Genomic DNA, 27,393 nt, shown 5'->3' on the forward strand with positions numbered 1-27,393 from the left:
AAAAAGTAAAACATTGTTTAATATTGCATTCCCCTTTGCAGCCAAACAATTTTTATATTAGTGTGCTGCTCGCAGTACAATGTATAACTTGAAGAAAAGTGTTTCCAGTATTTTCTGTTTTTGTTTCAAAAATGGCATGTGTTGGGGAAGTGAAATCTGATGTGTGCTATTTTCGATCGGCACTGTCAGAAGGCATTCAGCAGCATGAACTTACTTATAATAGCAATATTTCCTCACTTATGTCAGCAAATTGAAACAATTACCATAAAAGATGGTATGCAAGTCAATCCAGCATCTAAGACAACCTAAATTTTCTACTCCAAAATCGTGTTTTAGCCTATCCTTGGTGAAATGTCAAGGTACGCATTAATAGTCAAACTTAATTTTCCATCCCACAAATGTTTTTCTTACCAGAACCTTTTATAAGGGGAAAATTCAAATGATCATAGTTTATACTACAGGAGAAAAGGATGCTGATTGGTTGATAAGTCAGTTCTGGCAGAGTATAGATTGTACTCAACCAATCCATGCTTTCAAAATCCAAAACAAAATGTTTACTATTCAGTGTGATTCTATGATTGAGAAGCACTTGCTGAACAACCCCAAGTGTACAAATAGTAACACTGGCAACCAGTTGAGCTCCTAACATTGTTCATTTACACTTGCTACAAAGCAATATACTTGAAAACCAGGGGCCCACTCTCTGCAAACAAAAGTGACATGTTCAAGGCTTGTGCCATTCTGAATTAACCAGGAGTTATAAGATGCCATAGATACAACATTTCAGTGTTTGAAAAAGGTTCATCTCAATCTGAAAATACAAAGATCCAGAATATGCAAATACAGTTTCAGTCAATCCAGTGATCTGCTGGTCTTCGTGGAAGGAGTAATGTGTTCGTTTATAGTTTGACCCTTGTATAATGTGCATAGAACATGGAAATGCTTGCCCCCAGACTATGCAGGTATCACACAATGCATCTTTTCATTAACTGGTTAAAGATGAGTGATAAATCTGACTATTTAGAATCAGTTGACTTAAATTAACATTTTGCACTAAATACTTAGTAGTTTCATGTATAGGAAAATCAGTCTAACCAAGATTTTATGATACCGAAAAATGGATTAGCATTCAATCTCGTTACAATGTGATGCCACCTTATAGTTTATTGGAGAATTTATAGTCGGTAATGAAATATTCTGATAACAATCAGTGATTCCTAGGCATGTAATGTGATTGTCTCAAAAACATCTGTGTTATTTCATTCATCTACACTTTTAATTTCATAAAATTGCTGTGCAGCTCCAGCTGCAACTTTTTTCATTGTCTGTGAATTGCTACTTAGAGCCAATAACTATCGTCGGTCCTTAAGTTTTAATTCAGTATCTTATTAACATGTAGGTATACCTGAAAGCTCCCATGATTCTTAATGGAGTATGTGTGATTTGGAAGGGCTGGATTGACCTCCAGCGACTTGATGGCATGGGATGTCTGGAGTTTGATGAAGATCGTGCACAGGTAAGCAAAAAAATTGAGCAAAGCATTGTTTCACTTTGCAATTGTCATGCTCACCAGTAGCTCTTATCTATCTATGCTTACTCAACATAGAAGTATCTTGTTCATAGCACCCTGTTGCTCCAGCCCATGAGCACCAAGTGGTATTTTACTAATTTAATACCACAAGTAAATTGGGTTTACAACAAACCTTGGTGCAATCAGTCTGGCTCCTCCTTAAATGTATTTATATGGGCTTGTTTTGCAAATAATTCTGTATGAGAATTCATTCTGGTCTATTAACCTGTTAGTATATGTGCTACAGAATAATAGACATGGTTTAGTCTTGATTTCTTGTGTAATGAGTTCTTCCACAATTTAGCCACATAGTTTTGTGAACCTTTCACAGACACCTTTTTGGCACTGTTTGTAATGGCAGCTTGCCATTGGCTATGTCAACATCTTGGAACTTACTTCCAACGGCTTAAGTGTCTGGGGAAAAAATGTTAGTGACTTCCACCCGTTCAGTACAGGATTAATTTAAGATACCAATCAAGGTTCCATGTTTGATTCCTAGTTTCTACTGAGTTAACTAGCTCAACTGGGCAAAAGTGCTGCCAATTTTACAGATATTAGGTGAGACTGTGATCAGGCCACCTTCCTAAACTGGAAGAATTTGCTGTTGTGGTTCTCGCATATATAATTAGCAACTGGGAGGTGTATGAAAAGATGTTTGCTATACATGGAACTGTATTCTGAAATTTTTTGATGCCTTCACAAATGGAAGAAAAAAATAGAATAATGGTGAGAGAGAAGGCTTTCTATTCTAATATTTCTATTAGTCTTAGCCTTGTACCAATAAGTGTGCATGAGTGGTTTTGTGGAATTTTCACTGGACTAGTAATCCAGAGACCCAGAATAATGCTGTAGGGACCCAGGTTTGAATCCCACCACAACAGATGGTAAAATTTGAATTCAGTAAAAAGCTGGAATTCAAAGTATAATCATGACCATTGTTGTAAAAACCCATCTGGTTCACTAATGTCCTTTAAAGAAAGAAATTTGCCACCCTTACCTGGTCTGGTCTACATGTCTTAAAATGTCCTCTGAAATTACCTAGTAAATCAAATTAGTTCAAGAGCAGTTGAGATGGGCAGTAAATGCTGGCCCAGCCAGCAACGCTCTCATCCCCTGAATGAATAAAAAAAAGTACACTTGAAACCCAAATATATAACATTGAAAGCTAGGTGCATTATGAATACAGTAGGCATCATAGTTGTCTAGTTTGAGAGACTTATTTAAGAAGTCTTGGTGCAGTTGGGATGCCGTGAGGGCAGTGATATGTTCCTCCTGCAGAACGTGGGAGCACGGAGAATTCCGATGTCCCTGATGACTACACCTGTGGGAAGTGCAGCTGGCTGGGAGACCTAGTGAGCTGAATGCACTCAGGATCATCTGGGATGCTGAGCACTTTATAGATAAGAATGTTAGTGAGGTGGTCACACCTGAGGTGCAGACAAGGAGTAGCTGGGTGACCACCAGGAAAGCAAAAGGAGCAGGCAGAGAATGCAGGGGTCTCCTGCACTCAAGTATACCGTTTTGGATACTGGGGAAGGTGGATGTGTGACCATTCAGCAGGTGAAAAGCAGCAGTAGCCAGATCTGAGGCACTATGACTCTGGGGCACAGCAGGAAAGGATAAAGGTAAACAACTATAATGATAGGAGACTAGATAGTTAGGGGGACAGACAGGAGATTCTGTGGCCGCAAACAGGAGTTCAGAGCAGTATGTTGCCTCCTGGATACCAGGGTCAAGGATATTTCTGAGCAGCTGCAGAACATTCCCAATGCAGAGGGTGAACAGCCAGAAGTTGTGCATATTGGCACATATGACGTAAATAGAAATAGGGGTGAGGTCCTGAGGAATGATTGGAGAGAGCTAGGAGAAGGTTAACAATCAGGACCTTGAGGGTGATAATCTCTGGATTACTTTCAGTGCCACATGCTAGGAAGGATAAGAACAGAAGAATAAGGCAGATGAATGTATGGCTAGAGAATTCGTGCGGAGGCAGGGATTCAGATTATTGGATCATTGGGATTGTTTTTGGCAGAGGTGATCTGTTGAAGAGGGTGGGTTGTATTTGAACTGGAGGGGGAACCGATATCCGGGGCGGGGGGTGCGGCAGATTTGCTAATGCTATAAGGGAGAGTTTAAACTAGATTGGCCAGGGATTGTGATTCTCAGCAGCAGGGAAGCAAATGAGGGACTGAAAGGAGACACAGTACTCAGCAATGACAAGCTAAATAGACGTGATAAGTGGGAGTACGTCAGGGAGCGGGGAAAACCTGTTGAATTAAATTGCAGCTATTTCAGTACAACAGTGCTGACCAGTAAGGTTAATGAACTTGGGGCATGGGTAGGTATATGAGACTAGACTATTGTAGCCATAATGGAAACATGCTTAAGGGAGGGACAGGGCTGCTGCTAGCTTAATGTTCTAGGGTACAGGTGCTTTACACATTACAGTGGTGGAGGAAAGAGGGGGGCAAGTTGCATTTTTTTGATTTAAGGGGAGCAGCACACCAGCAGTCAGAGATGAAATAACTGAGGGATCATCCAGCGAGGCTTTGTGGGTGGAACTAAGAATGGGGTGGTGACCTTATTGGGATTGTACTATAGACCCCCAAATATTCAATGGGAATTAGAAGAACAAATATATGGGGAGATTGGGAATATTTACAGGAGTAATAGGGTTATCAATAGATGGAGATTTTAATTTTCCTAACATAGGCTGAGACTGCTATAATGTTAAGGGCTATGATCGGGATGAAATTTGTTAAGTGTGTTCATAAAAGTTTCCTCAGGCAGCACTGGAGGTTCCTGCTCAGGAAAGAGGAAAACTTGACCTACTCTTGGGAAATAAGGCAGGGCAACTGGTGACCAAAACCATCTTGGGACCAGTGACAATAGTTCTATTAATTTCAAAATAGTTATGGAAAGCGACAAAAATGATCTACAAGTGCAAGTTCTAAATTGTGGCAAGGCAAATTTTGATGGAATTAGACAGGGCCTTGCAAGAGTTGATTGGAGTAGCTTGTTTGAGAGCAAAAGGACCTCCGGAAAGTGGGAGGTGTTTAAAAGTGAAATAGCTGGAGTTCGTGGTCTGTATGTTCCTTTTAGGGTTAAGGGCAAGGCTGGCAGGAGTATGAAACCCTGGGTGACAAAATACATTGAGGTTTTGGCCCAGAAAAAGAAGGGGGCATGACTCGGGTACCAGCAACTGGAAACAAGGGATTCCCTGGAAGTGTACAGGGAATGCAGGAATATACTCAAGAAGGAAATTAGGAGGGCAAAAAGAGAGCATGAGGTAGCTTTGGCTAAGAGGATTATGGTGAATCCAAAGGGATTATTTAAGTATATTAAAGGAAAGGAATAACTAGAGAGAGAATAGGACTCCTCAAGGACCAAAGTAGACATGTGGAACCGCAGGAGATGGTTAAGGTTCTCAATGAATATTTCTCCTGTGTTTACCATTGAGAACGACATGAAGACTTAGGAACCTGGGAAAGTTAGTGTGATATATTGGGGACAGTTCACATTATAGTAGAGGAGGTGATGGATGCATTGAAATGTATCAAGACAGATAAATCTCCTGGCCCTGACCAGGTATATCCAAGAACACTGCATGATGCTTGAGAAGAAATTGCGGGAGCCCTGGCTGAGATAATTGCAGTAAGAAGTCTCACAACACCAGGTTAAAGTCCAACAAGTTTTTGATAGCAAACCCACAAGCTTTCGGAATGCTGTTCCTTCATCAGGTGAGTGGAAAGTTCTGATCAGAAACAGGGCATATGAAGGCGCATACAGTTTACAGAATACTGATTAGAATGTGAGTCTTTACAGCTAAACTGCTATTCAAGTCTTTAAAGGTGCAGGCAATGAGAGTGGAGATAGCATTAAGCATAGGTTAAAGAGATGTATGTTATCTCCAGACAGGACAGTAAATGAGATGTTGCAAGTTCAGGCAAGTCATGGGGGCTACAGATAGTGTGACATGAATCCAAGATCCTGGTTGAGGCCGTCTTCGTGTGCAGAACTTGGCTATCAGTCTCTGCGCTGTTGTGTGTCGTGAAGGCCACCTTGGCGAATACTTACCTGAAGATCAGAGGCTGCATGCCCATGACCGCTGCAGTGTTCACCAACAGGAAGGGAACAATCTTGCCTGGTGATTGTCAAGCAGTGTTCATTCATCCGTTGTTGTAGTGTCTGCATGGTCTCCCCAGTGTACCGTGCTTCAGAACACCCTTTCCTGCAGTATATTAGATAGACAACGTTGGCCGAGTTGCAAGTGTATGTGCCATGTACCTGGTGGATGGTTTCTCACGTGAGATGATGTCATCCGTGTCGACGATCCGGCATGTCTTGCAGAGGTTACTATGGTAGGGTTGTGTGGTATTGTGGTCACTGTTCTCCTGAAGGCTGGGAGGTTTGCTGCAAACAATAGTCTGTTTGAGGTTGTGCGGTTGTTTTGAAGGCAAGATGTGGGGATGGCCCTGGCGAGATGTTCGTCTTCATCAGTGACATGTTGAAGACTCTGGAGAAGACGTCGTAGCTTTTCCGCTCTGGGGAAGTAATGGACGACGAAGGGTACTCTGTTCACCATGTTCCATATTTGTCTTCTGAGGGGGTCGGTGCGGTTTTTCGCTGTGGTGCGTCGGAACTATCGATCGATGAGTTGAGTGCCATATCCTGTTCTTCTGAGGGCATTTTCAGCGTCTGGCAGTGCCTGTTGTGATCCTCCTCATCTGAGCAGATCTTGTGTATACGGAGGGCTTGTCCATAGGGGATGGCTTCTTTAAACGTGTTTAGGGTGGAAGCTGGAGAAGTGGAGCATCATGAGGTTATCTGTCAGCACCTTACTGTACTGCAAGCCCACAGATAACCTCACGATGTCCCACTTCAGCTTCCACCCTAAACATGTTAAAGAAGCCGTCCCCTACGGACAAACCCCCCCCCCCCGATACACTGGATCTGCTCAGATGAGGAGGATTGCAACAGACATTTCCAAACGCTGAAAGATGCCCTCATAAGAACAGGATATGGCACTCGACTCATCGATCGACAGTTCTGATGCGAAAAACCGCAGCAACCTCCTCAGAAGACAAACACGGGACACAGTGGACAGAGTACCCTTCGTCGTCCAGTACTTCCCCAGAGCGGAGAAGCTATGACATCTTCTCCGGAGTCTTCAACATGTCATTGATGAAGACGAACATCTCACTAGATCCATCCCACAACTCCCCTTCTTGCCTTCAAACAACTGCACAACCTCAAACAGACCATTGTTCACAGCAAACGACCCAGCCTTCAGGAGAACAGTGACCACAACACCACACAACTCTGCCACAGCAACCTCTGCAAGACGTGCCAGATCATCGACATGGATGCCATCATCTTACGTGAGAACACCATCCACAAGGTACACGGCACATACTCTTGCAACTCGGCCAACATTGTCTGCCTAATACGCTGCAGGAAAGGATGTCCTGAAGCATGGTTCACTGGGGAGACCATGCAGACATTAAGACAACGGATGAATGAACACTGCTCGACAATCACCAGGCAAGACTGTTCCCTTCCTGTTGGTGAACACTTTGGTCACAGGCATTTGGTCTCTGATCTTCAGGTAAGCATTCTCCAATGCGGCTTTCACGACACACGACAGCGCAGAGTTGCTGAGCAGAGACTGACAGCCAAGTTCCTCTCACGTGAGGAAGGCCTCAACCGGGATCATGGGTTCATGTCACACTATCTGTAACCCCCATGACTTACCTGAACTTGCAACATCTCATTTACTGTCCTGTCTGGAGACAATACACCTCTTTAACCTGTGTTTAATGCTATCTCCACTTACATTGTCGGCACCTTTAAGACTTGAATAGCAGATTAGCTGTAAAGACTCGCATTCTAATCAGTATTCTGTAAACTGTGCGTGCCTTTATATGCCCTGTTTCTGATCAGAACTTTACACTCACCTGACGAAGGAACAGCGTACGAAAGCTTGTGGGTTTACTATCAAATAAACTTGTTGGACTTTAACCTGGTGTTATGAAACTACATGGTGTGTTTACCCCAGTCCAACACAGGCATCTCCACATCAGGTAATTGCATCATCGTTAGCCATGGGTGAGGTGCCAGAAGATTGGAGGGTAGCAAGTGTGCTTGCGATTTTATGATTTGGATGACAGTGTACAAGGCATGATCAGTAAGTTTACAGATGACACTGAAATAGGTGGCATTGTAGACAATGAGGAAGGTTATCAAAAATTGCAACAGGATCTTGATCAGCTAGGGAAGTGGGCTGAGAAATGGCAAATGGAGTTCAATGCACAAGTGAATTGTTGCTTTCGGAACGTCAAAGCAAGATAGGACTTGCACGGTGAATGGTAGAATCCTAGGAAGTATTGTGGAACAGAGGGATCTTGGAGTTCTGGTGCACCATTCTCTAAAGGTGGTGTCACTGGTAGATAGGGCACTGAAGAAGGCTTTTTGCATGCTAGCCTTCAGTCAGGGCATTGAGTATAGAAGTTAGGAAGTTATGTTGCAGGTGCACAGGATGTTGGTGAGGCTGCACCTGGAGCATTGTGTTCAATTTTGGTTGCCTTGCTATAGGAAAGATGTTGTTAAACTGGGGAGTGCAGAAGAGATTTACAAAGATATTGCTAGGACTTGAGGAACTGAATCGTAGGAAGAGTTCGGATGGGCTAGAACCTTTTCCTTTGACGAATAGGAGATAGAGGAGTGATCTTATGGAGGTGTATAAAATCAAGAAAAGCATGGATAGAGTGAATGCACTCTTTTTCTCGGGGTTGAGGAATCGAGAACTAGAGGGCATAGATTCATAGAAGAGGGGAAAGAATTAATGGAAACCTGAGGAACAACCCTTTTTACACAAACATGGTACGTTTGTGGAATGAGCTGCCGGAGGAAATGGTTGAGGCAGGGCTGTTAACAACACTTAAAAGGCATTTGGACAGATAAATTATTAGGAAAGATTTAGAGGGATTTGGGCCAAATGCAAACAAATGGGATTAGATTAGATGAGTGTTTTGGTTGGCATATTCAGTTTGGGCCAAAGGGCCTGTCTCTGTGTCGTTGATTCTATGATTTTAAGTTGTACTGAATCATAGGCAGCTGAGCTCTTCAATGTTTGCATAACTTTTGGACATCTCCCTTTAACCTTTGATTTAATTCTTGCTAGATATGTGGTTTCTCTTTCCTTCCACACATCTCCCACCCCATTTCCACAAACCTCTCTATTTTGTAAAGTGCCACAGCACATCTTTCTATATAAATATGCTGTATAGGTTTGCTGTCATTAAAGGGCTTTTATGCCTCAAATCTTTTAAATTGCCTTCAAACAGAATTGAGCCTTTGCAGTTGGAATATGCTGTTCACATTAAGACTTGAAGGAATAGTCCTGTGGTTGACTTCCTAAAAGTTATTGCATCAAAGTATTTTTTAGAAATGTACAACTGCAACTTTGTATTTCTACTATGGCACCAGCATGTTACACATTGTATTAATGACACATCAATTGCAGAAGGTAGTTTGTATTTTTGTTTGGCTTCTGTGCAGCTGACTCACTGGATGAAAGTCTGTTATAGGGGATATTAAACTAAAATGGAGTCCCCTCCCCCACATGGATTCATAAGTAACTTTGCAGCAACCTAAGATATAGGCAAAATACTATGGACGCTGGAATCTGAAACAAAAGCAAAAATTGCTGGAGAATCTCAACAGGTCTGACAGCATCTGGAGAGAGAATAGAGCCAACATTTCAAGTCAGGATGGCCCTTCATCAAAGGATCATTGTGACTCAATGGCAGAATGAGAAGTGAATGCTGCTCTTTTTAGTAGGATATTGCCAGCAACTAAGTGCCACGTAACAACTTTGAAAGTTCATTGTTTTGTGAGCAGAATATCGTTACAGTAGTTGTTCTGTGGAAATAGGAAGACAGAGGCAAAAATTCTCTATGTTGCTATTAATGAGTTTTATTGGTATTTTTCACTCAATATGCTTGGTCAAATAGAAAATGTCATACATACTGAATGCTGTCTGTGTTACAGAAGTGACACCTCGATTATATGTGAGAACTTTAAGATGTAATATATAGAAAACTTTTGAATGTCTTGTGCCATTTTATTGAAACTTGCATTTAGTTATCTATTCTCGTAGCAGGAGGATGCCTTGGCACAGCAGGCATTTGAAGATGCCCGACGGAGAGCCAGGGACTTTGAGGAGAGAGAGAGATCCCATCGGGACGACATGGAGGTGAGAGGTTAGGACATTTTTTGTTTGGGAGGGGGTATTACTTGCTATAGCTTATAAAACTGTTTATTTATGTATATATTCCAGGAAATCTTAAATAAAGGTTTACTGGAAAGTAGTAATGCTACAGAAGTTTCCAATGACTCTATTTGGGAAGCCTGATCTCCTTCAAGTTCAACATTTCCTTTGTGGGAATGCAGTTTTTCTCTCCAGTTGGGAATTGTTTTCTGTTCTTATCCCCCTAAAGGACTTGGAGGGTGAGGAACCTCAGTTACAGAGATGATTTATAGAAGATGGGATTGTTTTCCTTGGAGAAGAGAAGGTTGACAGGAGATTGGATAGAAGTATACAAAATTTAGCTCAGTTGGTTAGTGATGCAAAGTGATGTCAACAGCATAGGTTCAATTCCCATACCAGCTGAAGTTATTCATGAAGGCTCTGACTTCTCGAGACAGAGCCCCACACCTGAAGTGTGGTGATCGTCAGGTTAAATCACCACCAGTCAGCTCTTCCCCCTCAAAGGGGAGAGCAGCCTTTGGTCATCGAGGACTATTTTTTACATTTGACAAAATCACAAGGTGCCTGCGGGGAAAAACAATTCCCGTTGTTGAAAGCGTCCAGAAGGCAGGGAAGTGACACCATGGGGAATTGTTCCTTTGGTGAGCCAGCATTGACATGACAAACCAACTGGCTGTCTTCTGTGCTATAACCATTGTGTGACTGTACAGTGAAAAATATCAGTTCTGCGAATGTGTAAACAACAGAAAATGCTGGAAATACTCAGCAGGCTTGGAAGCATCTGTGGAGAGAGCTGCTTGGAGTTCTGAAGAAAAGTCAGAAACCTGAAATGTTAACACTTTCTCGACACAGATGTTGATGACCTGCCAATCATTTTCTAGTATTTTCATTTGATTTCCAGCATCTTGAGTACTTTGCTTTTGTATTAATAAGAAATTGTAACAGCCAGTCTGTTCGTTATAAGAATCCCCAAGTTATGGCTGGATAAGATTCTTTTTATCTTGAAGCAAATTTTAATCTGTCTCCTCCAGAATGTTCCATTATTACACCAGTGTGTATCATTTCCATTTTCTACTGGTGCAAAAAATGCATTCCTAGATTAGTAATCATCGGTTTTCTCTTTTGGATTAGCACCGTTATAATTGGATTAAAAGTATTGCAAACTTGTACTTGTAAGTGACTTAAATCCAGTCCAGGGGCCACATGGTCAAAGTTCTTTGTTCTATCTAAAGCTGCAGCTTGATTTTAAATGAGTGATGAAAATGTATGGTTTAATTCATAACATTGGTTCTTCTAATTGGAATTGTAAAGCAAAATACCTCTCCAGCCAATTCCAGTACTGCTGTCATAGTAGCAGCTCACCTGTACTTATTGTTCCTTTTGGTGCTTTGCATGTTTGGTTTGGCGCTCAAACTCCTGTTGAACTGGAGTCTTTTGCAGTCTTATAAACACATAGTTAGATGGGACAGTTGAGCTGCTCAGTGCATAAATGACATAGCAACTGATCCATCTCTTAAATAAAGATGAATGTCAACATTTAAGGCATATTAAAACAAACTTTAAACTAACCCAGCTGTGCTTGATCTATCGGGTGCTCTATAAGCAATCCAGCATTATACAGTGGCTTTGCTTTTTCTGGCAGAACACACACTCCTCTGTTTTTTAAAGCTGTTTAAAGCAAAAAAAAAACAAGTGTTTCCTTATTTGAAATTACTCTAATAGAGAACAGATTACAGTCCCTTCCTTCAGTAAAACAGAAATAACTATCATTACTCCACCCATCCTACCCACCACCTCCTACAGAGATTTCAGTGCCAGATTTCACAGCAATGTGCAGCTTGTATGTGTTACCTCTTCTGTCTGAAAAAAACTACATAGTCAAGATACATGGGGGCTGTTGATGTAAAATATTCTAACACTCAGGTTTCCCCTTCCTCCTGTAATTAATCTCTCATGCATTCTTTGCCTTCTGCTAGTTCTTGCAACTGCTGTATCTGCATTTATGTCCCTGTCTTTCTTGTGTACATACTGATGCTGCTTATTGTCTTCTTTTGGCTCCTCCACCCTATTTCTGAGTGCATATGCATCTTCCCCCTCCTGTCTTATTTACATGCTGCCTCAGCTCAAAAGATTAATTCAGTGAGGCATGCACAAGAACTTACGAACTGGCATGCGTATTTTTTGAATGGTCTTGAGAATCACAATGTGGTTCTGTAGATGTCTTGAACAGCATCTGAATTTTGTGCTACTCCCTTGGCGTAAAGCGTATCCAGTCGAATGGATCAATACAATCTGAATGTTTGAGTAGGTGGAGAACTTTTCTTTCATGTCTTGGAAGCACTTGTAATCAAAAATGACTTTACTCGCTTGCTGATTGTGCTTTATATTGTCAGTTGCATATTTTGTGTTTTATCAGTTTTAGTTCATAAAAGTCTTCCATTATTGCACCATGTATGATTCAAGGGCTAAATACTTGAGGTGAGGGTTAAATTGAGATAGTTAGCAGCCATGATTTGATGGATCTGGAAATCTTGCCAGATTTTTAATTATGGATATCTAGATTAATTATGGATATCTGGATCTATAGGTGACTTAATAGAGGCTTATAAGATGATGAGGGGGATTGACAGAGTGGACGTGCAGACACTATTTCCTTAGGTGGATGTAGCTGTTACTAGGGGGCATAATTATAAAGTTCATGGTGGGAGATATAGGAAGGATGTCTGAGATAGATTCTTCACTCAGGGTGGTTGGGGTATGTAATAGACTGCCTGCTGTGATGGGGGAGTCAGACACTTTGGGAACTTTCAAGCGGTTATTGGATAGGCACGTGGAGCACTCCAGAATTGTAGGGAGGGGATAGCTTGACCTTGGGATTGGACGTAGCTCGGCACAACATTGAGAGCTGAAGGACCTGTACTGTGCTGTACTGTTCTATGTTTCTATACTATACTGCTCATACCAAAATGTTTTTTATTTATTGCATTACTTTGAAGAGCACTTTGATTGCTGCTATGTAAGAAGTTGTCAAAAATTAGTTTGAACGTGGCAAGATTCCCCAAGAGTGACAGAAAGAAATGACCACTTCAGCCTGTTTTTGAGTTGGTTGAAGAAGAAATGCTGGTTAGGATACCAGAAAAATCTCACCTCTTTATATCTTTGTTCTTTTTGAAGTCCACCAGAACCAACTGTATACGACTTTGGTGTAAGATTTTATCAGAAAAACGGATCTCTGACAATATCGCCCTCTCAGGTGTATTCTACATTACTGTTGTTGATTGTGCTGAAGCATCTTTTTGCTTAGTTTGATCTTCCTGGATACAACTGGACTGTATTTAGTCAGGAGGGGAAGATAAACTGGCATTTTAATAGATTTGTTTCACGTTTCATGAATATGGGTGTTTGTGGCAAGGCCAGCATTTATGGTCTATTCCTAAATGCCCTTGAAGTTGTTACTACTTGAACTGTGCAGTTTGTATTGAAGGTACTTCCACAGTGCTGTTGGATAAGGAGTTGCAGAATTTTGACCTAGTGACTGAAGGAATGAGAATGGAATGACAAGGTGCTGTATGACTTGGAGTAGAACTGGGAGGTTTTAGTGTTCTTGTGCACTTGATGTACATGTACTACTTGTTTATGGGTTTGAGAGCTGCTGCTGCGAAGATTGACTTGCTGCACTGGAAACATGGGAACAGAAGTAGACTATTCAGCATCTTGAGCCTTTTCTGGCATTTAATGGTGAATCTATATCTTAACTCTATCCATCTGGCTTGGTTCCATATCCTTTTATGGATTAAATCTAAAAATCAATAGATTTTTGTTCGCCAAAATTAACTGATCACCCAGTGCTTTCTTTTTATAGGAAAGAACGGCACATTCCTCCACCTCCTTGTTTAAAGAATTGTTTCCTAACTTCTGTCCTGAACGACTTTTTTTAGGGTTATGTGGAAAAGCAATCTATTTATCTACCCTATTAATTTATTTCAAAATTCTAACCTTTGACCAAATCGTCCCTTAACCTCATATGCTGACAATTACAAGCCTAGTGTTTATATAGTTTCATAATCTAACCCTCAAACTTTGTAATATTCTGGTGAACCTGTGCGCCACTACTTCATCATAATCCTTTCTATGATGTCATGGCACTCTGCTGTACACAGCGCTCCTCCACGTGTGGTCTTACCAGGGCTTTGTAAAGCTTTAGCTTTGTATAGCTTTAGTTTTTGACCTCTAATAATAAAGTCAGACATTCCATTAGCTTTTTGATTATTTTTGTGCCTGATTGCCATATTTTAGTGATTTACGTAAATCTCTTGGAATTTCTACTGTCCCTCACTTTTGACCATTTTTAGTTATACAAGAATACCTAATTTTAATTAGTAAATTACTGGAAACCACTCATTAAATTGAAACTTTTTAAAATCATTCATGATGTGGGTTTAGCTGGCTGGGCCAGCATTTATTGCCCATCCCTAATTACCCTTAAATTGGGTGGGTGCTAAGTCATTTCATAGGACATTTTAAGAGTCAACCACGTGTGGTTCTTGAGTCATTTAGGCAATATCAATCAGGTAAAGATGATGGCTTTCCTTTCTTAAAGGGCCTTAGTAAAGCAGATGAGTTTTTACAACAGTTGATAATGGTTTCATGGTCATTACTAGATTTTTAATTCCAGGTGCTTTTATTGAATTCAAATTTCATGATCTGCCATGGTGGGATTCTAATTTTTTTATTCATTCTTGGGACATGGATATATTTATTGCCCATCCTTAGTTGTCTGAGGGTAGTTGAGAGTCTACCACATTGGTGTGACTCTGGAATCACATATAGGTCGTGACCCCTTCCATCACTTTACTGATGATCGAGATGAGACTGATTGGACAATCATTGGCTGGGTTGGATTTGTCCTGCTTTTTGTATACAGGACATACGTGGGAAATTTCCACATTGTTGGATAGATCCCAGTGTTGTAACTACTGGAAGATCTTGAGTCAGTTATGGGATTATTAATGAAAAATGGATTGTACCAAACCCAAGGGGTTGGGAAATATGCCACTGCTTGTAGAGGGAAATGTATCAGAAACGTTTTTGTGTGTGGGCAGGCGGTGAGAGTAGAAATTGGTGCTATTTAAATGAACCCCCCCCCCCCCCCCCCCGTAGGTAACACCTGGCACTAGTGTGGTTTGAATGCTAACAAATGGGATTTGAACCTGATTTCTGGATTGCTCGTCCAGTGGCAATACCAATGCGCCACCACCTCCCCAACCTGCTCTCAAATATTTTTCAAATTTGGTATAATGTGAGGAAAGAGTGAGAGCAAGGAAAGAATGTCCCAGACACCTTTGATCTTAAACAAAATAATGAAATACAGAACGAAGTCCACTAGAAAGTGGTTAACTGTCTCAATGACTGTACACAGTATCCCTAAATTTACACTGATCCAAGTCTCTTTATTTCCCTAATTTCAGCTAATTCTCCCCAAACAACATCCTATAGGCTTTTACAAACTGTAGGCAAAATCCATTAATAGCTACTACACCAGACACTTGTGTCTTTTGGGACTGTTTCTGATGTAGGGCAGAACAACTGGATGTTCAAACATTTTGGATTCTACTTTTTAGAATGTACGTGTAAAGTTCAAACCTCATCTCGTTTTAAAATTCTAACATCCTTTACTCAAACCATTGACATTCTATTCTCAATTGAAACCCACACCTTAGCATCTGTTTGCAGGATTGTTAGGCTTCTCAACATTCAAAAGTTCCATCATCCTAGCCAAACTGTCTCTACCGGTACACAGTTTCCATTTTTAAATAGTTTTAAGAAACATTAGCAGCAGAACACATTCCCAATTACTGGATTTCCTTGATTTTTCATGCAATCGTGATTCCCTGACAAGGTGTTGAAAAGCTGAAATAAAATAAAATACTTGAAATATTCAGCTCAAGCAACATCTGTAGTGTAATTGACCTGAAACATTACGTCTGTGTCTCTTCATAAATAGTACCTATTTCCAGTATTTTACTATTGGTAGTTAATGTCTTTTGTTTGTGAATAGAACATATTTGGGCAGTTTTCCAAATTACATTTTGTCAGTGTTGTAGCTGCGTTGGAACAGCATGGTTAGCTGTGGCACAACGTTCTTGAGGATGACAGCTGAAATATTTTTGGGGCCATAGTGTTAGCTGCATCCGGTACACTTGACTATTCTTGATTTTGCTTGGAGTGAATCAGGTGTAGGGATCGTGGCTGGGATGAATCATCTACTCTATACTTCTGACTAAATATGGTTGCAAACACTTAGCTTTTTTTTGCACCTAAGCTGACTCCCATTTAGGACAGAACCAGGGGAAATTCAAGGAGCTGTCTGTCACCTATACTTCCCTTGTGGTTGCACAGCTTTGACTCAGTTAGTTAGTTGTAGGGTCACTCTGCATTATTAATAGCCTGTTGCTTTTACTGTATAGTATGTATGTAGTCTTGTGTTGTAGCTTCACCAGATTGACATTGTTTTCAGGCGTGCTGAGGTTTCTAGAGCTAGTCAGAAGATGCGTTCTGTATATTCTTGAATGCTATTGAGCAATGGTTGGTCCAGTGATAACAGATTGTGGTAGAATGTAATTCTGCAGCTTCTGAAACCCTGTTTTTAAGATGATCTATGTTTAATCTGTCCCACTTAACATTTTGGAGTGTGATGGGGAAAGTACCATGCTCACAACACAAATATAAAAATGGATGTGAAGTTGAGGTTCTGAATACTTGAAAATAGTGATTTTTCTTTTTCCGGGTATCCAATTCCATAGCTTTTGATGTCGGGCTTGAGACTTCTTTTGTGCATCTGAGCAACGACTATTCTCATGATTGGGGATAACATCAAATCCATGTCTCACCTTCATCCATATAGTCTTTCCAGCAGAGCAACCAGTGAGCAGGCGTTAAAATCTGAATTAAGGTTTTAAATACTTTCTTTCATGCCTGATATTGCCCAGGATAAATTATCATACATTCCTCTTACACATTCCAAAATAATACCTGTTTCTAATTTGGTTGATTGAGATTGCATTGACTGAAAGTTAAAGATTCAGATCTTTCTGGTCTTTGTGTTTCAGTATAGTTCATTTAGCCACTGAGTTATTGGACGACTTTTTTTTAAATTGGAACTGAACGATAGGGTTTAGCCATCTGTCATTTTATAGGCCCTTTTTATTCATTGACAAGAATACAAGAATTTAACAGATTGTGATAGGCATGTCTTGAGCAAAAAGGGCAACTTTCAAAAAAGCAGGTTTGCTGTTAATTCATACATTAGTCACAAACATCCCAGTTAACTACCAGTCACCAATTGTATTCATTGGCATATCCTTAAAATAGTTGTGAAAATTGATTAAAGTGCAAATTGATTAAATCAGTAATTCAAATTATATCTGCCAACACATAATTAATTTTAAATGACCAGTTTCAATAAATTGTGTCTTATTCTATAGAACGTAGTATTTGGAAACTAATATAGAATCCATTGAGTGCAGAAGGATGCCATTTGGCCCATTGAGTCTACACCAGCAACAATCCTACCCATTTCACTATCTCTGTAACCCCACATATTTAGCTTGCTAATCCTCTGACACTAAGGGTCAATTTAGCATGGCCAATCAACCTAACCTGCACATGTTTTGAAGTGTGGGGGGAAAGCAGAGCAATCGGAAGAAACCCATACAGGCAAAAGGAGAATATGAAAACTCTACACAGTCACCCACAGTTGGAATTGAATCCGGGTCCCTGGTCAGGTGCTAACCACTGTGCCACCATGCTGCCCCATAAATATATACACTTAATGCAATTTTTTTTCTTTCCTCACTCATTGTTTAAAAATAAGCAAATTTAAAGTTAAAGCATATATGTAATTGTCAGGTTGGAATAATGTAAAGCAATGGAATACCAGAACAATGGGTTGCACTCGGGGTCGGTAAATTGGGTCGTTTGAACGTGGACTAGTCAGACAAAAAGACATTTTATAATATAATTGTACTGAAAGAGGGTCAAAGATTGTTTCCTGCAAAGGGAAAAAAAATCTGGCATTGTTTTGTTGCTTCTGTTTGCTATCTTGGTACGTTTCTTTACCCAGATTAAAAAGGGGAAATTTTGCTTAGTATTGACTTTTCTTTCAAATGTGTATCTTGTCAGCTTCGTCAATCTGAAAGCCCTGATCGGAGTGGCTTGTAATAAGCAGCGGGTTTGAGTTGTGATTCAAACATCAATTTTTTTACACATTTTGCACAGTTCAGTGATGTTTAAATTGTTGGATTATCATCAAAACCTCTGAACGTCTGGTTAGAACATTTTGTTGATGTGTGGTACATCTTTATTATTTTCAGTGGCATTTACTGTTTTACTAGTCTGTAGAATTACAAACATCCAGAGAATAAATCATCGAATAGAATCCCTACAGTGCAGGAGGAGGCCATTTGGCCCTTTAAGTCTGCACCAACCACAATCCCAGCCAGGTCCTATCCCCATAACCCTACTTATTTACCCTACTAATCCCCTGACACTAAGGGGCAATTTAGCATGGCCAATCAACCTAACCTACACATCTTTGGACAGTGGGAGGAAATCCACGCAGACACAGAGAATGTGCAATCTCCACACAGTGACCCAAGCCGGGAATTGAACCCAGGTCATTGGCGCTGTGAGGCAGTAATGCGACCCAGATGGAATGTGGTTGTTTTTTCTTTCAATTAAAAGCATGTGACAAATCAGTCCATTTGTTTTTCAGAAAGATTGAATTTTGAAATACTGTAATTTCACAGTAGAATATCCAATCCAATTGATTGCTTATAGTCTGATATATCTGGAGTTTCTGAAAGCCATGATTTGTCTTGTGCAAGTTTCTTCAGAACGTGATAGTTGCCTCAGTTCTGATGTATGTTATTGACTTGTGGAAACTTTTTCAATCCTGGCATTGCCTGCTAGCATTAAGCATCTCTGATAATTCTAAAGATGCACTGTTAGAATAGGGAGTTGTAAATGAAAATAAGAATAGGAAAGGAAATCATACCTTGAAAATAGATGTGGTGAAATATCATGATTCTAATGGAATTGAAAATGTTTTTAAAAATTTTTTAAAGATGGATTGCAATTTGGGGTTCTCCTTGTGTCTGTGTGGTTTCTGCTGGGTGCTCCGGTTTCCTCCCACTGTCCAAAGATGTGTAGGTTAGGTGATTGGTCATGCTAAATTGCCCCTTAGTGTCAGGGGGTTAGTAGGGTAAATAAGGGGATGGCAGGGGCTGGGGGGAGACTAACAACCTACCAAATGAAATTTTAACTTCCAAGGTTTCCACAAACTCGGAGCCACCTCTTGAGGGCAACACTAGCAACTTATCTCTAAGCTGAATCATATCTATTAACTGCAAGAATCTGGCTATGAAACTGAATCCAATTCCTAGACTTGTGACAGCATTGAGTGTCTCAATGTTATAAAGTTAAAGTTCGTTTATTAGTCACAAGTAGGCTTATATTAACACTGCAATGAAGTTACTGTGAAAATTCCCTAGTCGCTGCACCCCGGCTCCTGTTTGGGTACACTGAGGGAGAATTTAGCACGGCCGGTGCGCCCTGTGAGTCTTTTGAACCGTGGGAGGAAACCCACGCAGACACGCAAGGATAGCATGGTGGCACAGTGGTAAGCATTGCTGCCTCACAGTGCTAGGGACCAGGGTTCAATTCCTGCCACGGGTGACAATCTGTGTGGAGTCTGCGTGTTCTCCCTCTGCCTGCATGGCTTTCCTCCAGGTGCTCCGGTTTCCTCCCACAGACCAAAAGACGTGCTGGTTAGATGGATTGGCCATGTTAAACTGCCCCTTAGTGTCAGGGGATTAGCAGGGTAAATAAATACATGGGGTTGCAGGGAATGGGCCTGGGTGGGACTGTTGCTGTAGGCTTGACGGGTCGAATGGTTTCCTTCAGCATGTAAGGATTGTATGACTCTTAAGATTTCACATTCTTCTTAATCCTTGAGAGCTACTCCCATTCTCTTCCCACTCAGCTCATTATAATAGATCTGCTGTTTACTGCTTTGTGATCACTCTGGTTTATTGTAGCTCATGAATGCATTAATTGATGAATTTCTAAAATGAAATCTGATTTGTAGTATATTCTAAGTGCGTACCTGTATGAGACATTGTTGAAATTGTAGCTCACGTTGACCATTAAGTTATTGTAAAGTTGGGGTTACTACAGAAAATTATGGAGCTCATTTTTTTTTGTGTGTGGTCAGAATGAATACACTCGGGCATGTAAGGATGAGAACAAAAATGTAGATGGACAGCAAAAAAAAATTTAATGAAAATCGTGACTTCATGTAAAAGCATGTTAACCTGTGCTTTTGACATTTGGGGTAAATGTTTCTAAACAATATATTATTTAAAGCTGTGTGCATTGGGAGTATCTAAATGAAAGTGAAACAGTTTTCAGAGTCTGCTGGGTAACATCACTGTCTTATGATTTGAAACCCTGCAGCACCATAGGGATACTTTTCTTTTGTTCACTTTATTCCAATCCAATCAAGTCAAATCAAGTCCAATTCAAAGTCCCAACAAGTTGGGACATTCCCGATCCAAGCTGACAAGACAGGGCTTGACCTCTTGTCTTGGGCTTGATCTACATGATCCAAGCTGATTGCAGTAGGTGTAGCTCCTCCTCCAAGGCTTGATCTAATTTGCATCTTAGCCAAAAGGCCGAGATGCCGCTTTAAAAAATTGCTTCAAATGAAGCTGAAATGTAACTTAATGACTTCAACCAAGTACAGCATGTTGATACTACACTTGATCTTAGCAAAAGACCGAGAAACTCCATGCAGTCACCCAAGCCAGAAATCGAACTCAGGTCCCTGGCTTACCCCTGCCAGGTAAGCATGTGGTGTTGCTTTTAGCATCATCCAGTGTTTACACCAACAGTTGTACCTATATATTCAGCATACGTCTTCATAGAAACTGTAAAGCAAGATGGACAGAGATATTCTGCCATTATCTTGGTAAACATCCTACATGCCTCTGTTGTCGTCATTTGTTCTGTTTCAAATTTCCAGATTCCAAAAAAAAAATCAGGTTCAACATAAATGCCTTGAGTCTTTGTAGTCTTAAATGGTTTTTGATAATTATTTTAAACTTGCTGCCTTACATAGACCAGTCTAGTTGACTTACTTCAATCAAGTCTTTAAATGATAGGGAGTTGGTGATGATTTAGCCAGTATACTCATCCAACCACATTACCCTTATTTTCACTAAGCTACATAGTCAGTATATTCTATGCATTTGGATCATTGGGGATGTATGACTTCATGAAAACAAGCAAGATCAGCTGATTCGTGAGTCCTGTCCCATCTCGACCTGGTGTAACTTTCATACAACATGGCAAGTTCCACCCTCTTACAGTCATGCAATCAACAAATTGGTATTAGTGCACAGCAGTTTAGTATTTGGAGAAACCTGCTTTCCTTTCCATAAAAGAATTAACACTAAAATGTAACCTATTCATGCAAAGTGGTTTTTCCCTTTTTAATTTGTATGCAATATGGTGTTTCAAGTATGGACTGATGCACTTAATTGTAAGTTCTGCTGAAACTGGAAACATGTATCCTTAGGGCCATTGTGAATTCAAGACCAAAACTGATTCAGTTGAGAATTGATAGAACATGCAGTACCCCAGTTGCCTTTAATGAATGTGTGTGGGGGTGAAGAATTGCTGGTGGGATGTTTGAACGTCCAAAAGAATACAGGCTGATTGCTCTTAAATAAAAAGAAAATATTATTGAACCCAGCTGTAGATATTTATAAAGTACTTGTGGCCTGTCTGTAAAAATAAAATTTATCCCGGCTGAGTGGTATCACTTTCTGGGGAAAGTTAGAAACAAATACAGGATGTGAGCTCATTCAAGAAAATCACCGCCAACTCTGAGATACAGAAGGTATCTATAATAATATCAGAAACGTTAATCAAAATAGGGTAATTTGGTATGTCCATTTTGAATCAAGGAGGAAAACAATGACTGAATCCTACAATAGGTTACATCCTTATGCAGGGATGGTTTTTATTTGTTGCAACAATTAGGAGCTAGCCAAACTATATTAGCTACATAAATGAGGAATTTTGTAAGAATCTGCAGGTCGCATTGCAGCTTATCTGGACATTTGGCAGCTAGGAAGACAATCTTCAGATTGTAGAGGATGAGAGGTCTGCTTATTGGAGTGAATAGTGAAACTGAAGTTGAATATCCACTTTAGACTAGCTATCAGTTGTATCAGATATATAAATAAGCTATGCTGCGTCTCAGCATTGCATACAGGCATCCAGAGCAGTGTATTCTTCAGTTGGGAGGCCCTGGGTTTGAATGGTGAGATGTTATGACTGCTGTGGTTGTGTAACAAGCATGGATGGCTACTTGGAGTCAAACAAAAGTTAAGAGGACTGACTGAAATTGCAGTGACGTACCTACTTGTAACTGAACTTTGCCTGCTGCCAGGTTCTAGACTTGAGGGAAGTGACTTCTGCTATTGCAGTGGCATCGGATTGTCTGTATGATTAAGATATCTCCTGTTTTGCAAAAGGAGAGCAAATCATGTATTAGCTGAAGTACATACTAAAGGACACAGACATTTTGGCATTTGGATCACTTTGCCCAAACTGGACTCTTATGTTGCTAGAATAAAAAGTATCTTTTGCAGTTCCTGCTGAGCAGAAACTCAACAGATATATGCTCATGGATCTATTTCGTTTTGGTTTATCATAATGATGGTTTGAATGAGTTAATTAGTTCATTATCCCAAATAGAGTTATAAAGGTTGACAACCTGGAAACAGGCCCTTCAGCTCAACTTGTCCATACTGTCCAGTTTTTAATCATTAAGCCAGTGCCAATTGCCCACGTTTGGCCCATATTCCCCTCTATACCAATCTTACCCATGTAACCGTCTAAATGCTTTTTAAAAGACAAAATTGTAACCGCCACTACTACTACCTCTAGCAGTTCGTTCCAGATACCACTCTGTGTGGTGGGGTGGGGGGGATTGCCCCCTGGACCCTTTTTGTATTTCTCCCCTCTCACCTTAAACCTATGCGCTCTAATTTTAGACTGTCCCATGGGAAAAGATGGTGCTGATCTACGTCCCTTATTATTTAATAGATCATTATAAGATCATCCTAAACCACGTACGCTCCAGGGAAAGAAGTGTCTATACAGCCTGTCCTCATAACTCAACTCAAACTATCAAGTCCTGGTAACATCCTAGTAAATCTTTTCCTGCACTCTTCCTAGTTTAATAATATCCTTTCTACAACAGTGTACCAGAACTGTACACAGTATTTCAAGTTTGGTCTTATCAATGTCTTGTACAACTTCAACAAGACATTCCAACTCCTGTATACAATGTTCTGACCAATGAGACCAAGCATGCCAAATGCTGCCTTCACCACCCTGTACACCTATGACTCCACTTTCAAGGAGCTAAGAACCTGTACCCCTAGATCTTTGTTCTAGAATTCTCACCAGTGCCTTTCCATGAGCTGGGTAAGTCCTGGGTGGTTCAGTTTACCAAAATGAATCACCTCACGTTGATCTAAATTAAACTCCATCTGCCATTCATCAGCCCACTGGCCCAATTGAACAAGATCCCATTGCAATCCGAGAAAACCTTTTTCACTGTCCGTATCTTGTTTCATTGCAGCATTTTGCTGTTTAAAGTGTTGTTCTTGTCAATGTTTGGTGACAAATAAAAAGTCAGTTACACATCAAAAGATAAGGTCCTGAATCTGGAATTAGTGATATTGACAGCTATTTCAGTCCTTGGAAAAGGGAGCTAGGTATTAATTGCCTGGAATGAAATGCAATTGGCATCTCACTTGAAAGAGACTTGATCTTGCATATGATAATAGCAGCTTGCCTCTCAGTCTTTTGGCTAAGATCAGGCATCACCTGGAGCCCAAAACCATGTGCAGTGCCTTTTCTTGATATCTTGGATCTTGTATGTCTTTTATGGGGACCATGAATTGGATTCGATTTGATTGGTTTTTGAAGCAAGCAAGGAGATGGATTGGCCTGTCCTGTCCATTCTTCAGATTCGCTTAGTAATTTTTAGAATGGAGTAAAAAAAAATTAAAAATTGTTAAGGACTTCATAGTCAATTGCCAAAAGGCTGCAGAGCCTTCAAACAATATCACTTTTGTATCTTTAGCAGGAAACCTTCATGTAAAAATATGTATTGGCTGAAAGCCTTTGTCTCCAGTTGGTGGTGTTTATCCAGTCTGCCATATGAAGCTTAAAGAAAAAAAAATCACCAGCCAGCACTAGTAGCAATACTAGTTGTCAATGTCTAAATAACAGGTTTCTTGTAATCTTTAGGTTGCAGTATCATTTGCCTAGTTATTGGTTACTAGGGAAAGGTGCATTCCAGATTTTGGGAATGGCTAAAGGGATTAAACCTGAGGAAATATCAATACAACATCTCAAAAACGTAGCTCTGTGGAGGAAGGAATGTCAGTGCATAACTTGAACGAACATAATAGTCTCCTTTTGGTCCATGCATTCAGATAAAAACCTGTTGAGAACTAGGAATCAGATAAATTCCAATGTGAGCATAAATAAAATTACTAAACGTTGCTCGTGGCATACCTCCTAAAATGGTATCAGATGCACGAAGGATACATTATAGCATTTCAATTGACTTAGTAGCTGGTAATTCCCAAAGGTTGGGGGAATGAAGTGCTTTAAGATTGTGTCCAAGGTTAAATTGTAAAAAAATCTGAAATGGGAACCCAAGGTCTCTTAAACTCAACCGTTTCTAGTTTTAATTGGGACTGATTGAGGGGCAGATGACCAGTTCACCCATGGTAAGTAGGTTGGTCTTTTTAAATATTAAAATTGGGTGACCTGCCTCCAGTTCACCAAACATCATTTGCAAATTATTTTTGCCTGGTTTCCCAGGCCTTGGAGAAACTCCAGAACTGAAGGCTGAATCCTTAAGTAAATGCCTTGACAGCACTGCTTGTGGGCCAGGAGGTAAAGTAATGGTTTTTCCAAGGCACAACAATCTGCCCAGTTAACCAGCTCGTGGAAATGTCTGTTCCTCCTGATCATTATTGCAATTATGTGGACCCAATTAACAGCTGAAGGCACTGAATGCTGCAAAGGCTGTGTGTCTTGGCAACATTCCAGCAATGGAACTGAAGAGTTGTGCTCCAGAACTAGCTGCACCTCTATCCAAACTGTTTCAGTACAACTACAACATTAGCATCTACCTGGCAATGTGGAAAATTGTTCAGGTATGTCTTGTCCGCAAACATCAGAACAAATCCAACCCTGCCAATTAATACCTATCAGTATGTTCTCAATTGTCAGAAAGTGATGAATGGGGTCATCAACAGAACTATTAAGTGGCACTTGCTCACCAATAACCTGCTCACTGGTGCTAAGTTTGGGTTCAGCTTGGACCATTCAGCTCCTGATCCAAACATGGACTGAAGAGCTGAACCTGTGAGGTGAAAATGACTGCCCTTGATGTCAAGGCAGCATTTGATCAAGTGTGGTATAAAGGAGCCTGAGCAAAACTGGAGTAAATGAGAAAAGGGGAAAACTTTCCATTGGTTGGATGAAGTCATAGCTGGCACACAGTAAGATGGTTTTGGTTGTTGGAGGTCAATCATCTCAACTGCAGGGCTTTCACAGGGGCGTGTCCTAGGCCCAACCATCTTTAGCTGTTTCATCAGTAACTTTCCTTCCTTTAATAAGGTCAGGAGTGAGGATGTTCATGATTGCACAACATCCAGTACTGTTTGTGAAGACTCAGATACTGAAGCAGTTCATGTCTATTGATCTGAATGTTGAAACTTGGGCAAGAAACATTCACACTATGCAAGTGCCAGGCAATGACCATCTCAAACAGGATAATCTAATAACCCCCCAGCCCTGAGCTGAAATTGTGTTGTTACTATTGCTGAATTCTCTTCTCTCTCTCCTGTCCCCCCCCCCCCCCCCCCACAAACTAATGCACGGTGGTACCAGTACCAGGTCCACGATACAGTGCAATTCACCAAGGCTTCTTTATAAACACCCTCCAAACCCATGACCTCTATCACCTAGAAGGACAAGACAGCAGATGCATGGGGACACCACCACTTGTAAGTTCACCTCAAGGACACACCATCCTGACTTGGAGCTATAATACATTCCTCAAGGCTAGACCAAAATCCTGGAATTCCCTTCCTAACAGTCCTTTGGGTATATCCACACCACATGGACTGCGTTGACTCAGGAAGGTGGCTCATCATCACCTTGTCAAAAGCAGTTGAGGTGAGCAATAACTGCTGGCCTGGCTAGTGACAGCCACAACCCATGTTTTCTTTTCAAAACCACAATCTCTCTTCCTCTCCCTAAATTTCCTGCCCTCATGGCTTCAACCCTGTGCAGCTGGCTACCTGCCCAAAAGACGTCTTAATCGCACTGCCTGCAGGAAGGATCCCAACAGAAAAAAATATTAAAGGTGCCCTGTAAAAACCCACAGCACGGAACAAGCTAAAACCCAGGCCAGTATCATTAAGGGCAGAGTAATATTTTCAGGATCCACGAGCGATATCAATATAAAACAAAAGTGTTAAAATTTAGCTGCATTGCAATTCTATCCATTATTGATAAAGCTTTTGAATTTAGGCCTGACTTATGCCAGAAATTGGTTGAAGTAATGGTGCATATCATTCATGCTAATCCAGACATCTGTGGATGTGAACATAGTGACTGCATCGCAGACATTCACTTGTCAGGCTCCCAGAGAGAATTTGTCTGGCATAAAGACTAGTTTTATTTTAACCAATCATTTGCTTATGCCAACACTGCCAAATAAAATTACTTTCATCCGCCGTACTTTTCTTAAATGAATGGGATGATAGATTTAATGGCATGCTGGCTTATATGCTATGACATAGAGTGAGTTAATTTAGAGGACTGGAATAAAATGTTACTTTAAACAAATAAATATGGTAATTCAAGAAACTGCTTGGTTCTCAGTATTTGACCTGAAAGAGTATGGCCTATCAAAGTGACATGGTTCAAGGTAGACAATAGTGGTGTGACAGGATATTGGGCATCTAATCAGAAAGGGAAGTTATTAGTGGATCAGGAGCCTATTTTTCCAAAATAGAATTCTGGTGAATTCTTGAATTGCATAAAAATCAATCAAACTAAGTATCCAAAAAAGGCAAAATCATTCAGTTCAAATGGGAATATCTTATGGTGTTGGTTCAAATATATATTTAGCAGTCTTTGTTGAACTTAATGTGAAATTTGACATTTATTTTGTATGTGTCTTTTTTGGAAAGAATTTCTTGCTTCCTTTTCAAATCAGAAGGTCCATCTGATGTTTTTGGAGAAAGATGCTCAGGACTGTGCAATTCCAGAGACTATGGGATAAAAGCAGCATTTAAGTATATTAATTACTTCACACAATACATGATTTTGTTTTGCCCACCAGTAGAAACAACAATTTTAAATGGCATCTTTAATTCAGTAA

At 40.4% G+C, this 27,393-nt stretch overlaps 1 protein-coding gene across 2 annotated transcripts in view; it reads left to right on the forward strand.

Moving 5' to 3' along the window:
• The window catches only part of cbfb (core-binding factor subunit beta), an 87,119-nt gene that overhangs the window by 48,096 nt on the left and 11,630 nt on the right, over window positions 1–27,393 (forward strand). The window contains exons 4-5 of one of the 2 annotated variants that reach the window (XM_080187145.1): window positions 1,400–1,516; window positions 9,732–9,834. In XM_080187145.1, coding sequence (XP_080043271.1) covers window positions 1,400–1,516; window positions 9,732–9,834 — 220 coding nt within the window. The remainder of the gene's footprint in view (window positions 1–1,399; window positions 1,517–9,731; window positions 9,835–27,393) is intronic. The other variant, XM_080187144.1, reaches the window with a different exon arrangement.

The sequence above is a fragment of the Carcharhinus amblyrhynchos genome, chromosome 4 (assembly GCF_965287045.1).
Source record: "Carcharhinus amblyrhynchos chromosome 4, sCarAmb.v2.hapA, whole genome shotgun sequence".
Taxonomy (NCBI): Eukaryota; Metazoa; Chordata; class Chondrichthyes; order Carcharhiniformes; family Carcharhinidae; genus Carcharhinus; species Carcharhinus amblyrhynchos.